At 40.7% G+C, this 23,438-nt stretch overlaps 2 protein-coding genes across 2 annotated transcripts in view; one reads left to right on the top strand and one right to left on the bottom strand.

Annotated features, from left to right (window-relative positions):
- The window catches only part of ARHGEF16 (Rho guanine nucleotide exchange factor 16), a 30,339-nt gene extending 14,126 nt beyond the window's left edge, over positions 1 to 16,213 (top strand). Inside the window, exons 4-15 of the mRNA XM_072426007.1 lie at positions 1,559 to 1,728; positions 2,582 to 2,638; positions 3,740 to 3,900; positions 7,721 to 7,873; positions 8,256 to 8,385; positions 8,930 to 9,004; positions 9,824 to 9,916; positions 10,511 to 10,662; positions 11,081 to 11,287; positions 11,899 to 11,975; positions 13,270 to 13,371; positions 14,336 to 16,213. Coding sequence (XP_072282108.1) covers positions 1,559 to 1,728; positions 2,582 to 2,638; positions 3,740 to 3,900; positions 7,721 to 7,873; positions 8,256 to 8,385; positions 8,930 to 9,004; positions 9,824 to 9,916; positions 10,511 to 10,662; positions 11,081 to 11,287; positions 11,899 to 11,975; positions 13,270 to 13,371; positions 14,336 to 14,475 — 1,517 coding nt within the window. The 3' untranslated portion in view covers positions 14,476 to 16,213. The remainder of the gene's footprint in view (positions 1 to 1,558; positions 1,729 to 2,581; positions 2,639 to 3,739; positions 3,901 to 7,720; positions 7,874 to 8,255; positions 8,386 to 8,929; positions 9,005 to 9,823; positions 9,917 to 10,510; positions 10,663 to 11,080; positions 11,288 to 11,898; positions 11,976 to 13,269; positions 13,372 to 14,335) is intronic.
- Positions 16,214 to 18,988: 2,775 nt separating this feature from the next.
- The window catches only part of MEGF6 (multiple EGF like domains 6), a 166,643-nt gene continuing 162,193 nt past the window's right edge, over positions 18,989 to 23,438 (bottom strand). Inside the window, exons 37-38 of the mRNA XM_072425317.1 lie at positions 21,850 to 21,894; positions 18,989 to 21,730 (exon numbers count right to left, since the gene is read on the bottom strand). Of these exons, the coding sequence (XP_072281418.1) occupies positions 21,660 to 21,730; positions 21,850 to 21,894 (116 nt within the window). The 3' untranslated portion in view covers positions 18,989 to 21,659. The remainder of the gene's footprint in view (positions 21,731 to 21,849; positions 21,895 to 23,438) is intronic.

Here is a 23,438-nt window from a genome sequence, read left to right as displayed (position 1 = left end):
TTCCACCCCTTCACGCATCATGGCTCCATCCTTCCACCCCTTCACGCATCATGGCTCCATCCTTCCACCCCTTCACGCATCATGGCTCCATCCTTTCACCCCTTCACGCATCGTCGCTCCGTCCTTCCACCCCTTCACGCATCGTCGCTCCGTCCTTCCACCCCTTCACGCATCGTCGCTCCGTCCTTCCACCCCTTCACGCATCGTCGCTCCGTCCTTTCTTTGCTTCTCATCCGTCCATTCATCCTCCAGTTCACCATCTGAATATACAATCCATAGATCTCTCATTATCTCTCTAACCCATCCCATCGTTCCTTCATACATCGCTCCATTCCTACTTCCCTCCATGTATCTATGACCTGACTTTTCTCTGCTGCAGTTTAGCATGCCACTAGGACCTCCAACCAATCCATGATTAGATGGTGAATGAGCAGCAGTGCCCTGGTGAGCTCAGCCCTCTGCTCACATTGTTGCTTGTACTGAATAGTAAATGTGCATGTAACAGAGCCCTGAGAGATCCTGAGCATTACTAACCCTCTGGAAATCTATGTGGTGCCATGCAGGGAACAATGGAGAGTCTAAATTCAATATTTTATTTGGATAGTGTGGAGGTGGTGGGAGGATTGGAACCTTTGTCTGGTTTGTATCCACACTGGGAGAAATCATTCTCCCCTTTTGTGATCATTCTCGCTGTGACTGAACTTGATTGAAGTTGTATAAATTTTCAGTTGTCACTCATAGAAAAATAGAAGAGAAATTTTCAATGGAAAAATTAAAGTTCTCTTCCTTTGGGGCGCTCTTCCTTAAATTTTGCCTTTGTCCAGTTCTGGGTTACCTGTATAGGCCTAGCCAGAACATTTTTTATTTTTTTATTTTTTTTGTTTCTTTTGTGTTTGTTTTGTTTTTTTTTTTTTTTGCTTTCTGTTTATGTATTTTTATATTTATAGTAGGGAAGTATTAAAATTATAACATTGGGGAAATTTTCCTGGAATCAACGTTCCCAGTGTTCCCCTCTTAGATAGTTGTCCCTTCTCCTTTTCATCTGGGGTGACTTACATTTTGGATTTCCTGTCTTTTCTTTTCTTTTAGAATGGTCACCAGTATAAATAGGGAAATTGAGTCTCCCCAAATAGAGGGCAATGAGGGGACACCCTGACCCAGCTCCCATTAGCATCCCCTCCTCTTGGCCCCGCTGCTACTCTCATGGAAGATTTGTCATTCAGGGGCCATCCATTAGCGCCGTGTTCATTTATAAGTCCATGTGAAAGTTTTTAACGACAAGATGTTAAATTCAACGCTGAGATCCGATGTTACTTCAGCCGGACGGTGAGGCAAACGGGCACATTGTTCCAAGCCATGGGACAGAACACAATGGAGGAGAACGTCGTGCTGGGCGTTTTCCGGAGGCTTTCGCTGTCCGGTTCGTCCTGGGCCAGGCGTGATAGCCTCACTGCCCCATTGGCTTCTCTTTTCACCAGAACTGTAGAGGAGAGCTCTGCCAACCTTAAAGAGATTTCAGAGAGTCTTTCTGTTTTCCTGAACCGTCTCTTTTCTCCAGATCCCAGGCTGTACCAGGAATTTACCGAGCGGGGGCTCATCTCCAACAGTCAGGAGTCCGATGATGACCTGCTGGAGGACAACGCTAACCAGGCGGAGCTGCGCCCTGATGACGGCATCGTAGTGAAGAGCTACCGACCTGCCCAGCTCATCTGGAGCCAGCTTCCACAGGTGGGTCTCTTTGTATTCGGGGGTTTAGGGGCTTTTAAATGTTCCAGGACATCCACCAAATTTACTTTTTAAATCAGATTGGAGAACATTTACCATTTATTCTGTCCTAATCAGAAGCATGATGAGTGAAGGAGAGGGCAGCAGGAAAGAGGGGAGCCTAATAGCCCCTACTTCTTTATTCCTTTCACTGTCCACTCACACTCTCATCTTTATTCACTTCTATTTTCACTGTCCAGTCATTATCTAGTTTCAACCCTGTACCCCATTACTCCATGCTTCTCTGTGTATCCGAGCTGCATAAATCTCTATACTTGATTAGCAAAACTCCATTGACAAGTAAAATCTCTATTTTTTTATATAAGCTTGGTCTGTGCAGTTTACTTTCCGTCTGGATTTTTCTGAATACACACAAAGCATTATTTACAGCTGACCTAAACCATGGTCAGCCCTCAATATAAACCTGGAGATCAGCCATGTGTACTTGTCACCTGATATGAAAATGTGTCACCTGACGTGTCACCCATTAACCAGCCAATCTGTAGACTCTGGGTGACTCAGCTGGACTCAGCAGGTTGGCAAAGATAAGAAGCTGAGACGGAGCTAATTATTATTACAGGAAGTCCATGATGTTATCAACGATTCTATCCGTCAGTCCATCTACATCCGTGTAACCTGGCCTAACACCAGCTCAGGTCTGCTCACCTGTGTCATGGATTTCCTGATAAGGAAATGAGTAGCTCAATGGATCAGATTCCCAACAAATATTACCCAGCATGCTAAAAAGTTCTTCCTTTGACATTACTGATAAACCATGATCCCAAAAATTCTAACTTCCAATATATCTGTTTTATAGGTACAAGAAACTGGAATTCTAGACAACATCACACCAGAGGAACGCAAGAGACAGGAGGTATATTCTATTGTATTATGTATATACTCAAGTAAAAAAACTAGAGAAAAAATGTCAGCCCTCACTGTTAATATTTAAAAAGGTAAAAGTGCAGAAATGCTATTAAAACAAATAAGTTGAATAAATGCATACATGGGGTGCTATTTTTAAAACATTTATTTATAAAAGGTAAATATTATTAATCAAAAAGGCTCAACAAGTTTTTTGGACTTTTGTTATGATTATGGATCGCTTTATTTTAAATGATCTTTTGGGCATTATGGTTGTCCACCAGTAGATGTCTCTGTTACCTCATGTAAACTGTGTAACAAACTCTAATAATAATAAATGGCAAAAGTTTATTATACAATAGGTCTATAGGGTTTAATATCTGCAGTATATTTATTTTCCTAGTGTTTAAACTTGATGTAACTTTACATTGGGATGCAGTATCATCTAACAGCCCAGTTATAAACTTTTTCGGATGGCATTTTCTAAAACAATCTAGGTTTATTCTCAAGTATGCATGTTTTATTTTGTATTTAATTATTTTGTATGTACGTAAAGGCACCCAGGAGAGACACATATTTATAAATTTCATTATTTGATTTTATTCATTTCCCTTTAGGAATAATACAACAAATTGCCAAAATTTTGAATTCCTAGCAGCATATAAAATCAAAAAACAACTCTATAACAATACTCCCCTGATTTCCAGCACTGTCCTCTGAACAATTATGAGCTCACTAATCCAACACCATCATTAACTCACTTTTTGGAAGCTCAGGGTGTCGCTGTAGTTTTCTGCAGGCATTGTTTGCGCAGAGCCAGTTAGACCTCCCTCTAGTGGTGAATCGATAAATCCCTTTATTTAATACCGTAACAGTAATCATTTGGAGCAGGGTCCTCTCCTCATCCTGTGTCACTGTCTATATCTGTCTCTCATTTGCAACCCCTATTTAATGTACAGCGCTGTGTAATATGTTGGTGCTATATAAATCCTGTTTATTAATAGTAATAATAATATTAAAAGTGGAGCAAGACTTAAAAACAAATTTGGAAGTCATAGGAACAAAATGTGTTGTCCCATTGCTTGTCTTACATTCCCCTGTTACCTTACAGGCCATCTTTGAAATCATCACATCAGAGTATTCTTACCTACACAGCCTGGACATCCTTGTCCGCCTCTTCAAGAAATCTGATGAACTCAAACAGACGATCACCGGCACAGATCACCATCACCTCTTCTCTAACATCTCTGACATCTTGGAGGCCAGTAAGAGGTGACCCCTCGCTCATTGCTGCATTCACTGTCTGTGCTATACTGAGAACCAATAGAAATATTGGGCTGATACCAGGTGGGAGGGGCCTGATGTGGCAAGAACTTCTGCTGCAGGAGCTTGTCCTGCTTGTTTCTGCTTCTAAAAATGCCTGTTTCCTGGCTGTCACATTGAAGTTCTGAGGTACTGACCTGGAACCAGCATAACCATAACAAGGTGCTGTTTTTCTGCCAAGCACCTAGAATATTCAAAATGTTGTCAGCAATTGCCAACCATTAATATTTCCTTTGGAGTGCTTTAAAGGAGTCAGTGATGTTTGAGCCTCTGTTTTATTGCACAATGCTGGTAGTATAAAATGTTTTCTGGGAGCTGAAGGGGCGGGGCCAGTGGTTATACAGGAAGAGAGGACAACAGGGCCCTCTGCTGGGTGGTAATGTGCATTATTGTTGTATGATGGTAGGTAAAATGTTTTCAGGCTCTGGGCGCTTTATGGGGGGAACTTTCATAATTATCCCCTATGATGTGCTTATGCCATAGAGTCAAACTTTACATTATGACCATAGGTTGGGTTTAACGTATGGCTGGAGTTCCTCTTTATTATTTGATGATCACATTTGCAATGGGTGTTTCATACGTTCCAGCGATTAGCATGCATTTCTATGTATGCTCAGTGACAGATCTTCTATGGGAAATCTTTCCTGGTCAGTGATAATGGAATCCAGACAGCTGGTTCCTTCCCAAGCAGGGCTCGGCCCAGTAAAAATGGGACCCCAGGGAGGGAGGTCAGGAGCTCGGAGAGGGCCCTTCACACAATGAAAGAATTAGGAGGATAAAAGGAAATCTCTTCACTCTCTGGTTGGGGAGGGGGGGACAGGCGAACTGAACTCAATTAACTCTTAATAAATAGGATCCGGATGTGACAACGGATTTTCATTTCCGGACACTGATCCGCGTCCTTTTGTAATGCTGCAATCTCAAAGAAGCTTTAACATTCTTTATAAAGTGATTTTCAGTGTTCCTAAAGTGCAGCTTCATTAAAATAAATCCTGCTGATCCTGCCATAAAGGTCATTGTTCTGGGACATCCTCTTGTAGTGTGACACCACCATTTATTTAAATTACTGGGTTGTCACCAAGCCTTTGACCCAGACTACAAACCGCCTTTGCTGGAGGGTATAGGGCAGGAAGTGGCTGCAAAAGAACTTCAGGTTAGATATGTTGGGATGTAAAAACAAGTTTAATGTCTTAATTTGAAAATTGTTGGACACAGGGCGCTTTAGAATTTGTTTTTAAAAAATGCAACCTTCATGCCTATTTACACTCACCCACCCATTCCAAACCCTGCCTAAGCTATGTATTCAATGCTAATGTATGGTGATGTCACTTCCTCCTGTGCATGTTGAATTTCTGACCTGGTGATTGGCTGTTGAGGTTGGAGCACTGCATGATTGGGTGGTATTGGGGGTGGGTGGGTGTTTTTGTTAAAATAAGAGTATAAAACATGCTTATGTCCAAAGCAGACCAAAAACATGGCCTCCGTATTCTCTCAGAACTCGAATAGGAGGGTGCACCAGGGGGGAAATGAGAAGGGAGGTGCACGGGGGTGGGGCAAATGAGAAGGAGGGTGCTCCAGGGTAAATGAGAAGGAGGGTGCACTGGGGGAAATAAGGAGGAGGGTGCACTGGGGGAAATAAGGAGGAGGGTGCACTGGGGGGAAATAAGGAGGAGGGTGCACTGGGGGGAAATGAGAAGGAGGGTGCACTGGGGGAAATAAGGAGGAGGGTGCACTGGGGGGAAATAAGGAGGAAGGTGCACTGGGGGGAAATAAGGAGGAGGGTGCACTGGGGGGAAATGAGAAGGGAGGGTGCACCGGGAGGAAAAGGGAAGGTAGGTGCGCGGAGAGTGGGGCAAATGAGAAGGTGGGTGCTCCGGGGCAAATGAGAATGAGGATGCATGGGGGGAAATGAGAATGAGGGTGCACCGGGGGAAAACGAGAAGGAGGGTGCACGGGGGGAAATGAGGGCAGATTTCCCAATGTACTTTGGATCAGACTGAGAAGCCAATACAGCCTATAGGTGGAGGAAGATCAATCTGAAGCACTGGATCAGCTTGACAGCCTATCGATTCTTTAACATTTCCAAATAAAAAAACATTAACAACCCATCAGGTTTTCGGGATCCCATGGGGTTCAGATGGTGGACATTATTTCTGCATGTTACAGGGGTCACATTTCCTCTTACTTTCATGGAGGGGGATGTATGTGTGACGCCTCTGGCCCTTTCTTTCTTATTACCTCGGCATGGGACGCTGTTTGATATTGTGCAGCAACCACCCAGAGCCTCCATGCAGAGTTTCTGAGCTGCTGTGAATCCAAAGATGCCTTCCGTCTACAAACCATCCATACAGGGACATCCCGGTCAGGGCTCATCTATGACCATTACACGTTGATGAGATTGCAAGCAAGTGAGATATTGTTGGTTTTGTAATTGTTGTTGATAAATGACCTGGAATTCTACCGAGTAATAAATAATAATATTAGGAATAAATACTTTTAGTTCTGATAGAAAATAAACACAGCTGTGTCTATGGAATTCTCTGTTGGTTTTCTATGGAGGCTTTGGGCAGGAGTCAGAGGGCATTTTTCCTGTAGGGCCAGTTTTTTTGTAAGCTGGGGCAGTTTTTCCTTTGCAGGGTTCACTTTTTGTCCCAGTGGGCCCAGATTTTTCTTTTGGTGTTTTTTTTATTCCGTGGGCCCATGGTATGTTCTGTGGATCTCATTCTGCGGACATCGGTGTCTCCATATTAGGCACCATGCAGGTTCTGCGTTCACATTATTCTCAACATTCATTGGAATGAATCATTCAGATTTCACAGCCGTATATTGCGGCTGAGTTTGGTTAGTCATTTTCTTTTCCTTCGGTCAAATTCCAAATCCTGGGAGCTGTGTCCTCCGCTGTCATCGGCCCCTTTGCCCAGAAGTCCCATCTTGTTTCAATCACCAGATTCTTTCTTGCGTTGAGCTTTGCTATCTGCTCAGCAGGGTGACGGGCCGAAGCTGCAGATGAGTTTAATCTCTTTTCTCCCTCCAGCTGCCATCCGGGGCCGACCATTGCAACATTTTTTTTTGAAGACCTCTGTAACGTCTTCCTCCCACCAAACCCAAAAAACAGCACAAAGATTTAATTCCCCGTCATTCCATATCTATTACAATCTATTGGGATTCACTGGAAATCTTATATTGTGGGATATTAAAGAGTTATTTTATTTTTGCTGCACCATATTTCCATTATTTATTACATCTTTAGATCTGAAGGTTTTCTTTCTATGACTTGGTTGTATTTCACTGCAGCCTGCTGAGACAAAACCTCAACCAGATAGATGGTCTGATGTTAAGCCTGGCTGAGCAGACTGATGGGGAGAAAGGAGGGGAGCAAAAATAACTGCCCCTCCACCCCAATGTTTTATAAATTCCTAAACATGTTGCTTTGAGTGGGCAATGAACCCTCCATCCCCCTTCCTTGCCCCTGGGCTCTCTTCATCTATCTTCCAATAGTGCCCAGGGACCCACCGAACCCGGCCTGCTTATAACACAATACCTAAGGTGTAGACCAGACCTCTGGCTCCCAATTGGTCCTTAAGTTTGATGGACATGCCTGATAACCAATCACGATCTGTGGAGGGGGAAAGGGGTGTATTCAAGTTCTAGACTTTGCTCTCCAAGTCGACATTTGCATATCTCATTGCCTGGTATCCCGGGGTTCTGAGAAGTGGTTGAGGGATTTGTTGTCCTAATATTGTCCCATCATTCTTTCTTTTCCATGCAGATTTTTTGAAGACCTGGAGAAGCGGCACAAGGACAACCCCTTTATTAACGACATCAGCGACATTGTGGAAAACCATGCGTTGAATCATTTCCATCCCTACGTCATATATTGCTCCAACGAGGTGTACCAGCAGAGGACTCTCCAGAGGCTGCTGTAAGTGGAGGCCCCCTGCAACCCTGTATATTCCCCCCAAGACCCCACTTCGGTGGGAAATAACAGTAACCCCACAGCAGCCAATCAGGTGTATGGGATAATTCTTTGTGCAGGCCCCGCCCACAGCTATGATCTACCTGCATTGCATAGAGAAGCCCAGAGACCCAGTGATGACTTAAATAGGGTATGTATTGAAATATAAAAGGGTTTCGGTAAATTATCCTTAGTTTTTTTTTATAGATAGGCAAGTGGCCGTGAGAGGTAAGGCCAAAATATAAGCAGATCTTCTTCCATTGCAATTTCAATGCATCCTGGGAAACGGGTCTGCAGAGTGTTTCTGATGTGATATATTCAACATATCCATAAAATTGTGTCATTTCAGAAGCACAAACGTAGCCTTTAAAGAGACGCTGAACCCGATCCAGCTAAAGCCTGAGTGCGGCGGTCTGCCGATGATTTCCTTTCTCATTCTTCCCATGCAAAGGGTCACAAGGCTCCCCCTGCTGATGGATGTGAGTATTGCATTTACACATCTACAACTTACTACATTGTATTTCTGTATGGCAGAAAGGTAAATGTGATGTGCTGACTCCAGAAATATAAAATTCTCTTTTTATAACCCTCCAGAGCTGCAGAATGTTTTCCACTTTTTTTTATCATTCACAACATAAAAATATGCCCTGAACTCCAAGGAAACATGAGATATTTAGCAACTTAGCAGTCCTTTGATGTGGTGGCTGCATTGTATTTTCTTAATAAAAATATTTTCTGCAAGTACAAAAGAAATCCTGATGATCTGCCTAAGGTGACAACGCTGTTTCTTCACAGATATAGTGCAGGGAGTGTTGTCACCCTAGGACAGGAAGTATGTTACTGATAGGAGAGATAATACAATTTTATTGCAGCAATGCTGTCAGATTTTAGGGCTTGGGGATCAAATGATGGTACTGTGTGCTTTCACATGTTTATAGGAAGTGACCGCTGCACTGTGTGTACATTTGTGGTATTTTTGGTATTTGAAGCTCAATAAATGTGTTTTGTGCCCCATTTTTATAGACTATCTGCCAGAAAACAGATGTGTACACTCCGGAGTATGAAGCCAGCACCCGAGCATTAAAAGCAATTAGTAAGGTAGGTTTCTGGGTTACCTTATAATACATTCCAATGTGTTCTCTCCGTATACTCTTCCTATGTGTACATTTGGGACTTTTTAAAACTGGGAATCAGATATTCCCTCAAACATTCCCTGGTGGAAATCTTCCAGGTCTGTGTTTTATTGGCAGTAATTGATTCCCACCAGGGAACGTTTTAGGGAATGTCAGATTTCCTATTATATAGATAAAGCGCTTGGAGAGGTTCTCCATACATATAATTGGCTTGTTCTGTGGCACGCTCTTGGGGGGGGCTTTTTCTGTGGCACGCTCTCACGGTATGCTTTGGGGGGCACTTGTCTCGCAGCACGCTCTCGGAGGGCACTTGTCTCGCGGCGTGCTCTCCCGGGGCGCTTGTCTCGCGGCACCCTGTCCCGGGGCGCTTGTCTCGCGGCACCCTGTCCCGGGGCGCTTGTCTCGCGGCACCCTGTCCCGGGGCGCTTGTCTCGCAGCACACTCCCAGTGCCCTGATCCCATGGTTTTGCTAGTCAGAGCATCAGATTTCATGCATCAGGGTAAGGTCGGTAAAGTCATCCAGTGAGCCACAAATGCTGTCCATAAAACATTACAGCTGTGCAATATCAGAAACCTGGCTCACATTACCAATAATCTGCACTCAATGTACATAATGCCTCCAGGACAAATCTCTCCATGCTGCCTAACGTCTCTAGGAGGTCTGACTTTCCTCTGCTTCCAGATCCTTATTTCTGGTCAGGGACTCTGAAAGCATTGAGAGCCAAGCAAATTAGCATTTTCAGGAGGAGCTTCTAACTATAATTTGTGACTTTTATGTTTCTAGCTGGTAAAACAATGCAACGAGGGGGCTCGGAAAATGGAGAGGACAGAACAGATGTACACGCTACAAACACAGCTGGAATTTGGGAAGATGAAGGTATGCACAAGGTTTACTATTTATCTGAGATCTCATGATCCAAAGAATAGTTGGGTTGAAGTATATATAAATCCCTACATGTTTATTTTATTGCTGGGAATAAAGTGCCAAACCACAAGCTTTTTACAAATGTATTCCATATGAAATCAAGTAAATAGAAAACAATGCATTTGGTTGAACAATATGCCCTATATTTAACCCTTTAAGCAGCCTTCATTTCTAGAAACCTAAAAACCGGGCAAGATTTGACCTGAAACGCGTTAGTTTCATATAACCATTCACTTGATTTCATTGATTTAGACTTCTAAACTTGAAGTTGTGCACATTATTCCCAGATCTGCTTCTTCACATCCCAAAGCAAGGTGACCTTGGGGGTCCTTTAGGTGTTTTAAAGGGGTCTACCTGAAGTGCAAGTAACACAATAGGCGAGGTAGCACAAAGACCAGAGCCAGAAGGAAATCTGCCATCCCCTGTACTAAGTATTTCCATGTAATCCATGCGCTTTCCGCTCTCCCTGCACAGCTATATTGGGGTCCCATGTGCCTATTCTGGGGACACACCTGATCATGCCGAATTCTCTCTGTCCACTCACAGCCCTTCCCTTTGATCTCCGCTTCCCGCTGGCTCTTGAAGAGAGGTGAACTCATGCTGATGGAGGAATCCGGAATCTTTCGCAAAGGCTTTGGAAGGCCTTACTGCTACCTCTTCCTATTCAATGACGTTCTCATCATTACCAAGAAGAAAAGGTAAAATAGAATATATAAAATGGAATATATATTTATAGCGTTTGGTTTAAATAATTTTTTATTGACCGTTAAATCCATGTAACACATTTACAATTTTGTGTTGAGATTGCTCAGTCAGGTGACGGAACTTACCTGTTCAGTTGGGTCATATACCCACCCCCAGCCTGGCGAATGAATAGCAATGGAGTAGCAATAAGCTGATTCTGTTCCCAATGTATAGCATTGTGCAATTATTTCTTTTTATACATGAAATAGAAAGCATTGAAACTTTACAAGGATTTTATTGCAATGATGTTAGATAACCATTGTAGACTTGAGTCCCTGGTGGAGTTTCTAAACAATGAGGTCCAGTGGTATTATAGGACCTGATATTAAATGTAATCCTTGTTGCAATTGTTTGTCATCCTCTATCCCACAGCGAGGACAGTTATCTGGTGACCGATTATGTGAAGACGGATCAGTACGCGGTTGATGAGATAGACATTGGAGAAAATTCTGTTTCTCCCTCGGTAAAGTCCGTGAGTTCTGGAAACCGCAGTCCAACTGGACCATATTTATTTCAGATAACTATGAGGAAAAACAGCGAGGGGCGACAGGAGCAGATTGTGCTGGCTACAGATACATTGTGAGTATTGCTTGGGGGGGAGTTCAGGGTAATAGAGGCAATGTAAAGGCCTAGAGCTCAAGTTGTACATTGATGGTGACTCAAATCCATATTTTATGTTTGGCCCCAAAATGAACAAAATATATATAGTATAACCAGTTATAATGCCCCAGTCCACCCCATTTTCTTGCTTCTATAATTTATGGATCCTGGAACACACCTATTGGTAAAGACCTTCTGGTTCTCCTACCGGAAATAGGGAGCTGTACAACCCTGTCTCCGGTATGATTCTCTCCCATTGACCCTCAATGGAGCTTCTTGTTTCACGGAGCTCACGTTAAGTTTTAGTGATATTCCTGATATTGGCACAACTGCAGTGTTTGCTGGTATCATCCAGAAATAGACCATGGGGGCCTTAGAACAGGTTCTCTTTTATTGACCTTCACACTTTTACTATTTATTGTTGACCTATCTTTTAAGAAATAGTAGTTGTCTGGTTGCCATGCTGATCCAATGGCATATATAGGGAATAAGATTCTGAACATCACTTGCTGTGCGCTGGGTCAGAATGTAGCACTTCCAAGGACAGTCAGGGAGCGGACACACCTACTCATACTTGTTTCTGTTTGCAGAAGTGACCGAGCCCGATGGACCACTGCTCTGGAGGTCAAAGAAGAGAATAAGCGTTACAGCAAGTCCAAGACAGCAGGTAAGAAAGAGAAAATAGACTAGGTTGGTTCTGAAACCTTATAAAAATAAGAACTTCATATGAGGGTGATTTGTCAAGTGACCAACAAGCTGTTATAACTATGATGGCCAAGTGTCCAACAGGATCATAGAGATGTGATGGTTAGATTCCCAACAAGTTCCTAAGAATATGATGGGCAGGTGTCCATTAGGTTCATAAGGGTGTAATATTCGGCTGTCCAACAGGGTCATGTAGGTGTGATGGTCATGTGTCCAATAAGCTTATATAGCTAGGATTATTAGATGTCCAAAAACCACATATAGCTTTGGATGTCAGATGTCCAACAAGGTTATGTAAGGATGATGGTCGGTTTTCCAACAAGGTCATAGAGATGTGATGGTTAGATGCCCAACAAGAGCATAAGAATGTGATGGGCAGGTGTCTATATTATTTATAAGGGGGTATTATTCGGCTGTCCAACAAGGTCATGTAGGTATGATGGGATATGTGTCCAACAATCTTGTATTGCTAGGGTCATCGGGTGTCCAAGAAGCCCATTAAGCTTTGGATGTCAGATGTCCAACAAGTTTATTTTAAGATGATAGTCTGTTTTCCAACAAGGTCATAGAGATGTGATGATTAGATGCCAAACAGTATCCTAAGATTGTGATAGGCAGGTGTCCATAAAGTTTATAGGTGTTTGATAGGTGTCCAACAAGCGTTACACCTATGATGGCCAGGTGTCCAAGAAGTCCTTATTGCTGTGATAGTCAAGTGTTCATCAAGGTCAAAAAGGTGTGATGTTCAGATGCCCAACAAGATCATAAGAATGTGATAAGCAGGTAGACATTAAGTTTAAGAGGGTGTAAGGGTCAGGTGTCTAAGAAGCTTATATAACTAAGGTGTTCAGGTGTCCAACGAGTTCACGTAAATGTGATAAATGCACAACAAGGTAAAATCTGTGATGGTTATGTGCCCAATTTAATAGACTTGTATTCAGATGTCTAAGAAGTTCATATAGGTGTGATGGTCAAATATCCAAGTAGTCATACAGGTATTTTGACCAGTGTCTAGCAAGGCCATATAGGTTGTGCTTTACAGACATTTCTTAGAAAACACATGGATGCAAAAGTATATAAAAAATAATCACATCCAGATCTATACTGAGAAGTAAACTGAATTGAGCACAGTTTCCTTTCTTTTGGAAGTGGAACAATTGGAGTGTTTGTTATATATCTAAGTAAATTGGTTGCTGTGATGATACATGTCTGTATATCCAGGTCATCTCTGGGTTTAACCTCATCATCTCTTCCAGGATTGCGCCAAGTGGAAATTATTAAAGCGTACATGGCCAAACAAGCAGACGAGGTGTCTCTTCAGCAAGCAGATGTAGTCTTGGTGCTTCAAGAGGAAGATGGTAATGCAGATTGGTGATATAATTCATAAATTAGATAAAAAAAGGAAACTAAAAGAAACCTGTAATGAGCAAGTATGGGGGGCACCCATTGCTGGCCTCACTTCTTAAAAATATCAACTCTTGGCTACCATCCTGATCCAGTACCTTTATTATTTTCTGAACAAATATCGAGATCTGGAATTCTGGCAATTTCTGTTTTTGTTTCTGAATGCTTTGGTGCTTTTTGCCTTGTTTCCAGATTTGGTGCTGCTTTGTCTTGCAAAGTAAATCTCCTATACACTGACACGCTGCAGCAGGTTGGTAGTGAAGGCAAATGAAATTCAGCATCAGCTTTGGTGCATCCACATGGCCCGATAAAGATTATATCACACTACATCTAGTGCTCAGGTAGGTATCATAGGGGATCAGGGACACAAACAGGTGCACCCAGCATCCCCAAACTGTTTAAAAAATCAATTTGTGGAAAGATAAAGACAAAAATGAAGGACCTAAAACAAAAAGCTGGCAAATGTGGAGACCCACAAACCTTACACTAACACTTGGGGCCATGATGGAAACCAGGATAGTGGGAGCCTAGACATGCGTAAAGGGATAGTTCAGTCCAGTAACAACAATAGTCCATCTGGAGGTCCCGCACAGCTCTGAGGGTCCAGTATTAATATTATTATTATTATTAATAATAAACAAGATTTCTATAGCACCAAAATAATATGCAGCGCTGTAGATTAAATAGGGGTTACAAAGGACAGACAGATACGGACAGTGACACAGGAGTAGGAGAGGACCCTGTCCTGAAGAGCTTACAATCTAGGACCTACCTCTACCCAAACATAAGAAATCTGAATGCAATTATTCCTAAAAAGGTGACCTATGTATTAGGCAAAATGCCTCGATGTAGCAGAGTGAGAAGCCTAAGATTGGTGCCATCAGAACTCCAGTAACCCCTCTCTGTTATTTATTTCAGGTTGGTATCAAGGTGAACGATTACGGGACGGAGAGTGCGGTTGGTTCCCAGAATCCTGTGCCAAAGAAATCACCAACCAGGTAGCCGTGGAGCGTAATGTTAAACGCATGGAAAGACTGAGGATCGAAACCGACGTGTAGCCGGGCTTAAGGTGCAATTTTTCCAAACTTGTAACAAACTGACATTCCGAGGTGCACAATTGTGGCTTAAGGTACCATGGTGGAGCTCTTGGGGACTCGGTGAGCTGAATATATAACCGGCTGCACATTTTTATCTGTGAAGATTTGGCACTGAAAGCAATATCAGATCTCCACCAACACTTTCCTTACCTCTATCACACTGAATTGTCACAATATTCTTCTGTCCCTCCATAGTCCTAATATATCTGTATATATTTTGAATTTGGGCTGTTATGCATCTATAAATACTTTTAGTATCAGATTCACAGTACCAGAACTGTACATTGAGACAGTGAAAGAGAGAAAAGTTTCATTGTAAATATTCAAAATAACACAAAATATTTGTAATGGAGCAGCAATCACAAGGAATCATTGGTGTACCATTGGGTGATGTGCCATGTTTTTTGTATTTAGAAAATATTTGTATTTGAGTTCTCTTTAGACTTTAATTGTAGAAGGTGAAGGAGATAAAGGTTGTTGCTAATAACAGAGGTGCTGGTTAATTTTTGGCTTTTACTGTCCTATAAATACCCATGAACTGGTTGTATTGGACAATGTGCATCTCTTCCTAGATGTCCTGTAGGTTGGTGCACCCAGAATATTTTTATAAAAGTGAATTATAGCACAGTTTGCTCAAACGTCAATTATCCGCAAAATGCCAATTTCCAATAATTTGCAATGGCCACAAGGACAAATAGGTGAAATTTCCCCGTAGGTGACACTGACAGCAATAAAATCTTCATCTAATTCTTCTCTATTTTAGCCAAAATGCATTTCTACACTTTGCTTGGATTAAAAAAATACTTGTTTGTACATTTGTCTGAAGTTTTTTTTTAGGATATTATATTGGCATATAATTTGTATTAGTGGCTGGTGCCTAAAAAGTTCAGACTTTTATTGCAGGACTGCTTGGGCAAAGGGTTATAGGGGGTTTGGCTGGATGAGCAGGAAAAGTGACCCAACAAAAGGATTATTCTATTGAAATGATAGAATAATCCAAATAATGACTCCTTTGGACAGTCTGTATCTTTAGGGGATCCGTCCAAACTTACTACAATAAAAAGTGATCTTAACTAACAGTTCCAACTTGATACAATGCAAGTCTCCAATACGATTGTATTGTGTGCAATCAAAAGCCACTTTTTGGCCACCTTAAATAGTTTAGTGCATATTTCTGATGTAATGTTCCCCTATAGATTTATAAAAGTTCAATAATTGCCTCTAGGATCCATTTTACAATAAAACAGAACCATCAGGGCTGAAATATATCACTACTCTTTAATATTCATTTCCTCATGGTAGGGACTTTGCTATCTCAGACATAAAGAAGTTTCATTGTACAAATGTAGATTGTGACTCAGTGCTGAACTTCTGATCAGCAGAACATTCTATGATTTAATTAAGAATACAACTATATGGACAGTTCTGACCTTAGCACTAGCAATATATTCTGGAAATAAAGGATCATTTATTTATTGTGCTTTTTTCCTGAGGCGACACAATCAGTTCTTTTACAGCTGACTTTTCCAACTTTATTTAAGCTTGTTGCAAAGAATTGACATTTAGGGTTACAGAAGTCTGTTATAAAATTGCCAGAGATCAGTCATTCATCCTGTGTGTTCAGTGCATGGACATCTAAAACCAATGCTTGTAACTATGCAAAGTTTTATCAATAAACATTACAAATTTATTTTTAAAACATTGTGGATTTTTATTCTTTTCTCAAATGATGTTAATTTCTGATTGTGAAGTTTATAAAAAAAATGTAAAAAGATTTACAGCAATCATTAGAATCCTCTAACTTAGCGGCGCCCAACACATGATCATTTGGAAGTCTGTTTGAGGCTGGCTACCAGCAACTACTGTCCGGACTATGCAACTTTCTGATTCCATTCAGTTTAAGACCTCATCGGAGTAAGGTAATGACCAAAAATGTACAGAATTGTATTGTGCCATACATGTTTATGCTGTTGTGTAAGGTAATCAATATATATTTTGAATGTAAAGTATTATCGGTATATATAGATAAATATATAGTTAGCATTTTTATTGTTGGTAGACTGGGTCATTTTAAAAGTAGTTCGCAAGCCAAAATAGTGTGGGCACCCCTGCTCAAACTTGGTTTAATTGCACTACCCATAACTAGCCACGAGATGTCAGCATGATCACATGTTAATGCTGGAATATGTGATAAAGGGAATTGGGCATTGGTGGAAAGTAGCACAATGCATTACTTATGTTACTGTTTAGTTTTTTTGTTTTGTACTTTTAAAAATAGTTTTTAAAATCTGTAATTTTTACTTAAAGTATTGTATGTGTGCATTTGCAACCCCTAATGTAATTTACAGCACTGTGTAATATGTTGGCGATATACAAATCCTGTTTTATTATCAATATGAAGAAAGGTGATACATTCTATAATCATGATATTTTGTGCAGTGATACTGCTGCATTGGTTTTCCTAAATTTATACAGAAAAGAAATTACAGTATTGCAATATTCTGAATCAGGGCCCCATAACATGATCGGTATCATATCGGGTTCATGGCAATACTCAGCCTTATTCTGGATTGTGCCCAGGACGTCCATGTTTGATAGGTGCAGCCGTATATTTGTATTGAATTACTGTAACTGAGCTTTTCAACTTCAGCAAGGTGTGAGCAGGGTGTGCACATTGGATTCCAGGGTCTGCTTTTTTTGTTCCATTGTGTGGTCATCATGCACCTTCTTTGGATCATTTAGGGAAAGTCGCAACACTTATGACTACAAACTAATTTTGATTTATAGATTTGCAGTATGACAGTTGTTGGTGAAGAATAGGCTACAGAATCCACAATTTCTGCAACTTTCAATTTGAACATTTTTATGTTTCTTGCTTCAAAATGATTCACTGTAGGATCATTACAAAGCACAAGAGGGCGCTCTTTGTGTCTGGAGGAAAAGAAGTTTAAGCTCCGGATAAGGAAGGAATTCTTCACTGTAAGGTCTGTGAAAATGTGGAATCGGCTCCCTCAGTAAGTAGTTTCAGCAACTAATATAGATTGCTTTAAGAAAAAGTTGGATGATTTCTAGAAGCACTGAATATAACTGGGTATTAGGGCTTTAAAGTAAAGATAACAGAGACTGTTGATCCAGGGAACATCCGATTGACTCATGGGAATGGGAAGGAATTTTATTTTCCCTGTTGGAGAAGATTGTACCAGATTTTTTTTTTGCCTTCCTCTGGACCAACTATGTCTTATGGGGTTTTATCTGGGATATGTTTATTACCCTAGTGGTTGAACTTGATGGATTTTTTTTTTTTTTTTTTTTTTTTCTACCTGCCCTAATGACACACCTATATACCCCTCAATGTTATAATATTATTATTCTTACATTTTATTTTGTAAAGATCTTCCTTTATTTAAAAATCAACACTTTGGGATTTCTATCTCCTTGTCATTTTTCTAATACACGGCGCAGATTACCCCCTCCTGCTGGTCAGAAAATTACTTAGAATGTTTTTGTGCTTTTTTTCACCTCTGGATAAGGTAAGGATAAGTAAAGCGCTGTAAGTGTTATAGGTCACAACCTGCAAATTCCCTTTCCAGGTATTCACAGACTCTGCTTAATCTCTTCTAGATTTTCCATCATTTCTGGGCCGGTGGCAGGCGATCTGAATTGACGACAATGGTGCAACAACCAGCATGAAGAAAGGCAAGTGATATAAATGTTACAATATCTCTGTGTGTATAATGTATTTCATGTACAGACCTATTATGGAAAGTTTGTGATTTGCAGTTGTTTAAATATTTATATAAATGTATCTAAACCCCAAAACAAAAATCTTAATACCTTCAGCTTATCAGTCCTTGGATGAGATGGCTGCTTTAGTTTCCATTTTTTACGCTTTTATTTTGCACCTGGTGATCCTACCTGTAACACGTTTCTTGAATTGTGATGCCAAAATAAATGTCCGGTATTTATGGGGAATGGCAATTTTTTCCTATTTGCACTGCAAACCCTCCATCTATCCACAAGAAGGAAAGTAAGACTTTGTAGGTGACGGAGGCAGAAATGCAGTTTGAGATTTTAGTTCAGTGTACAGATAATGTAGATGGAGAAGGTATTCTCTGCATGTACTTGGCTTGCAAATTTCTTGGTAAGCTGCAATATATTAAATTCTTATTTTTGGGTTTAGATATATTTAGGTGATTTTTGCATACATTTACACTTTCTTTTTATATAGTAAAAAATGTCATGTTTGTTTTTTCTGGATTTATAATTTATATAAATACTGTACTATTGTCCACTTCTATTGTATATTGGTGTATGACAATTAACAAATAGTGCTGCTTAAATATGTGGCTTCTGCAATCCTATTGGCTGTTAGAATCTGTATAGCCACGCCCATTGCCCCATTCACCAAGTGTTCACTGTTCCATCAGTCATTTCTCATATTGTAGAATTAGAGAAGGACACAACACATGTTAAATAAAACTTTAGTTCTTTTATTAAGATATCATGGCATTCCGATAATCGATTTACTCCAAACAGGTGAAAAAGTATAAATTAGGTCACAGATTTTGGGGCTGATCCCTACAGTACCTATATACAGCTATGGAAATGTCTACACTAAATGCTGATATGGTAATGATGGTTGGGTGGTCTGTGCAATGGAAATGTTCTATTGCAGATTTTGTTTCCTTCAATACATTGACCTTTATGTGTGGTAAAAAATGGGACATTCCTATTTATTTTCTAGATTATAATTAAGGCGCTGTTCACTTATGATTTTTCTATATATGTTCTATATACATGCTGGCCATCCAGTTAGAAAAGCATTTTCCTGGAGTGGCCTCTCTGTAGAGCTCTGACACGCCCCCCTCTAAGCTAGACCTATCGTTCTGCAAACAGCAAGGCTTATGCTGCCTGGTGATTGGAGAGCTGTGGCTGTGACTTATCAGGGGGTGTGGGTAATGCCTGCAGAGAGGTCACTGCTTTCATAAAGAGAGGAAGGGGTCCCTTCTATATAGAGGGCATACATCTGTTTTCCATGAGACCTTAGTTTGTGCTTTATTATATTGATCTACAAGTAAGTAAATGAGCACGCTGGCTCTGTAAGACTGAAAATTGGTAGGGGTGTATCAGGAACCAGAACAGAGGGATCTGTCTGGAATTTTAGAAACCAACCTACTGCTGCACTATAGGTCTTCTTAGGACCCAGACCCTTAAAAATTAGGCAGCACCATTTTTGGGGGGCTGGGTCCATATTTACTTGTTGGTCCTTGTAATTTAATGCAGATTGTGCTGAATGCTCCAGAGCTCTCTAAGCTCTGACTTATATCATCACAATTATTCTGTGTCTGTAAACATAAAATTAGATATGAAGCACCATCAAAATAAAAGATTTTGGTCCTTTTTCAATAAAATTAGACTTTCCATAATAAGAATGCCTTGACCAATCGGCAATTATTGTGGCTGCATTTTGAAATCTGATTGGTCTGTGTGGGACTTTCAGCTCCTTTTACATTGATGCGTTACAGTACTGTGTGGTGAAACACCCGTACCATAGTGCATTGTGGTATGATTCAGTTTTATTAGCACCAATTGTTACAGAAGCAGGAAGACCCCAAATGCACAGGCCATGCAAGAAACAGGAACAATTATTTGGGGAAACTGTGGCTCAGCCAATGGATCCCCCAAAATTCTCCTAATCACATGACCTGTGCCATGGCCATTAATAACGGTACCGGCACTGGTGGAAAATAAAAGCAGTGGCATCTGCTGAATATATACTTGTGCCTTTAATCTATATATGAAAGGACCGGGTTAAAGCTGATTTTAAAAACAATAAAAAATAATGAAATGTATATTTTACATACAGCTAATATAAGTACCTGAATTTGCCTTTAATATACAGCAGCACTTAGACCAGGATTGGATAACATCTGGGCTCTGCTGTATACATATGTGCCAATTGGTGGATAGAGAAGAGTGAAGGTGACAGCATTGTGTTCCTACACTGGGTCACTCTTCAGACTTTTCTGTTTGACGGAGCTAATCAAAGAATTTCAAATCCTCAGATAGTTGATATAAATAATTTTCCATTCTATATTTATCTATCCAGTTTTCATGAAAAACATTGGAAATGCAGAATGAACTTATTAACCAATATGCAATTCTTAGAATGAAAATGTACACACAATTCATAGTTGGGCAGGCTGGTGGCACCCAGTTTTTTCAACAATATGGACAAAGTAGAGTCAGTCCAAGAACATTTCCCATTGGATTAATTATGAACATACAATGTTATATAAATTCCAAAGTCTTCTCATCTCGAGCAGTTGGCCGCGCTCTTCAGTAGAAAGCCATAAACTGGCAATAGGCTAAGGACGTCAAGTATAGAGCGGGCTCCGTATCCATTGTTGTGACTGCACAAATCAAAAGAGATCTGTTGACTGGTCCGTGCATGGCCAAGAGAGGCAAAAATTTCCCCCAGGCATTAACTTTATTTTGGATCTTTTTCCTTGGGCAAGCAGATAGTCTCCAGATACGGCCCACTGGCTATGATTTCAAAGAACGTTCAGCCTTGTAGATAGGCTGACATAAATAGACATTTAACCTTTGTGTTTCCTTGAATAAGACAAGTATGTAACTCTCGGAGTGAAAAATGAAGAACGAGTCGTACCAAAGCCAAGAACATCCATTGTTCTCAGCTGGTTTGGAGCCTCCATTCTATAAATCCCATGGCACGTAATTTGGCTTTGAAGAGATAGTTGAGTTTCTATTCCATGCTGGAACATCATAAAGTCTCTTGATGCTTCACCTTTCAGCAAGATAACCCTCTTACATATTTGTTTTCTCTCCAGATGTTTAAAAAAAATCCTTCTTTACCATTCCAATTAACAGAAATGGAATTATGGGGAGGTCAAGACCTGAAATCCCGTGCCATGACTCAAGACTTGCCATCTCATCCTGTAAACTCCTTGAAGGTCCCATCTCGTACTTTAAACATGGACCTTGAAGATGAATCAATGCAAGTCTTTTTTTTCACTCTTTGTGTCCTTTTAAAAAATAAGTTCTTAGTCGTCTGTTCCCTTTAAAGGTCAAATAGTCATACAGTGGTTGGTTATGAATTGTATTCCTAAAAGAAAGCGATTGGTCTATGGCTTCTGCTTACTAGAATGTATCAAATATCTAACAGACGATTGATGTGGTGTTCGTTGTGGTGCACCTGGAAGAAAGAGAACAAAAATGTTGATTAGGTGTTGGATAGACCACAGGTAAGGGATGGGAGGGGGAAGATAGTTGGGTATGAAGGTACAAAGTGTAATAATATAAGTTCCCACTTACTTAGAAGTGCTTGGAGTTGCTCTGACATAAGCTGTGGTGGGCCACCTGCAAATGGGGTAAAATAAAGATAATACCAGAATAGAAACCATAATGTAATTTGGGTAAAGTCTGAGTGCTGAAATATACACCCTTTCTATTGTGTTTTTTTACCATTGCATGTTGTTTTTAGAATTCAGTCATGTTTACTGAGCAGGGTATACAGAACACAAACCCTGATGAAGGGGGGAATGTGTGGTCTCTGAAACATGTTGGCTGTAATGCTTTGGCCTTTTTGGCATGGAGGCCTTTTTTTCATTTTCCTTTTGAGCTTATGTTCAGGAGCAGCTTACCTAGAATAGACCAATCCCTAGGCCAGTGTTGGGCAAACTTTTTGGCTCAGATGTCACAATGAGTTTTCATACTTGACATATGGGCCAGGCCAGTATTAGATGGATGGTGAGTGTTTGTATGAATTGATTTCAATTAGATGTAAAAGCCATTACCTGAAAGTAAAATAAAACCAACATTCAATTTCAGTGGGAACAGTATTGTTGGTCACAAGTGGACAATTTTGTACCAGTATTTGAAGGGCCAGCTCAAAAAGACCAATGGGCCATTTTTTTCCCGTACCTGCTCTCACCAATCACAGTATTACCCATGTAGAATAAAGCAACATTTGTCTTTTTTTCCCCATATGCATCCCATTTGTAGCACCCCATGTGTAGGGAGGTCCCTCCTTCAAGCCTTTTTTTTTTTTTTAACACTGGGGACCCTTGATATAACTAGGGTCTTCAGGGAACTCCAGCTATAATTACTATATCCACAGCTCACAGTAGAGAGAATATGGAAGAATGCCACTAGAGATGAGCGAATTTCTCGAAAATTTGATGCGGTCGGTTTGCCGAATTTTCCGAAAAGATTTGCTTCGATATTAATTTATTTGCGCGAATCGCATTAAAAATCGCTATTTCTGCTATTTCGCAGTTGCCGTGCAGTACTTCTACTATGTATTCTTAGATAGAGTTTCTCTATCCAAAAATACAGGGCACTAAAGGGGATGAATGGGGACTTGTCACCATTTATCAACTGTAGTGCTCTGTATTCTTAGATAGAGAAACTCTATCTAAGAATACATAGAACAGCACTGAAAGAGCTATCGCTCTTGCCGTGCTGTGATTTTACTATGTATTCTTGGATAGAATTTCCCCATTCATCACCTGTAATTCCTGGACATTGTAGTGGAACTGCTGAGGACTGCAGTTCAGTTTCCCACGTGACGTCACTGAATTGCAGATGACCTCTGCAGTTCTACTACGATCTCTGGGCACTACAAGCGAAGAATAGGGACCTGTACCTGTAGTGCCCTGTATTCCTAGATAGAGAACTCTATCTAAGGATACGTAGTAGAAGCACAGCACGGCAACCGGGATTGCTGTGCAGCGCTGCACATGTATTCTTAGATAGAGTTTCACTATTTAAGAATACAGGGCACTACAGGTGATGAATGAGGACAAGTCCCTATTCATCCCTTTTAGTGCCCAAAGATCGTAGTGGAATCTCTAGAGTCTTTAGACGTGCAGCCACCATTTCAAGAAAAATTGATTCGGATC

Source organism: Pyxicephalus adspersus, chromosome 11, assembly GCF_032062135.1.
Source record: "Pyxicephalus adspersus chromosome 11, UCB_Pads_2.0, whole genome shotgun sequence".
Classification (NCBI taxonomy): domain Eukaryota; kingdom Metazoa; phylum Chordata; class Amphibia; order Anura; family Pyxicephalidae; genus Pyxicephalus; species Pyxicephalus adspersus.
The sequence above is the reverse complement of the archived record's forward strand: the minus strand, read 5'-3'. Positions and strand labels throughout refer to the sequence as shown.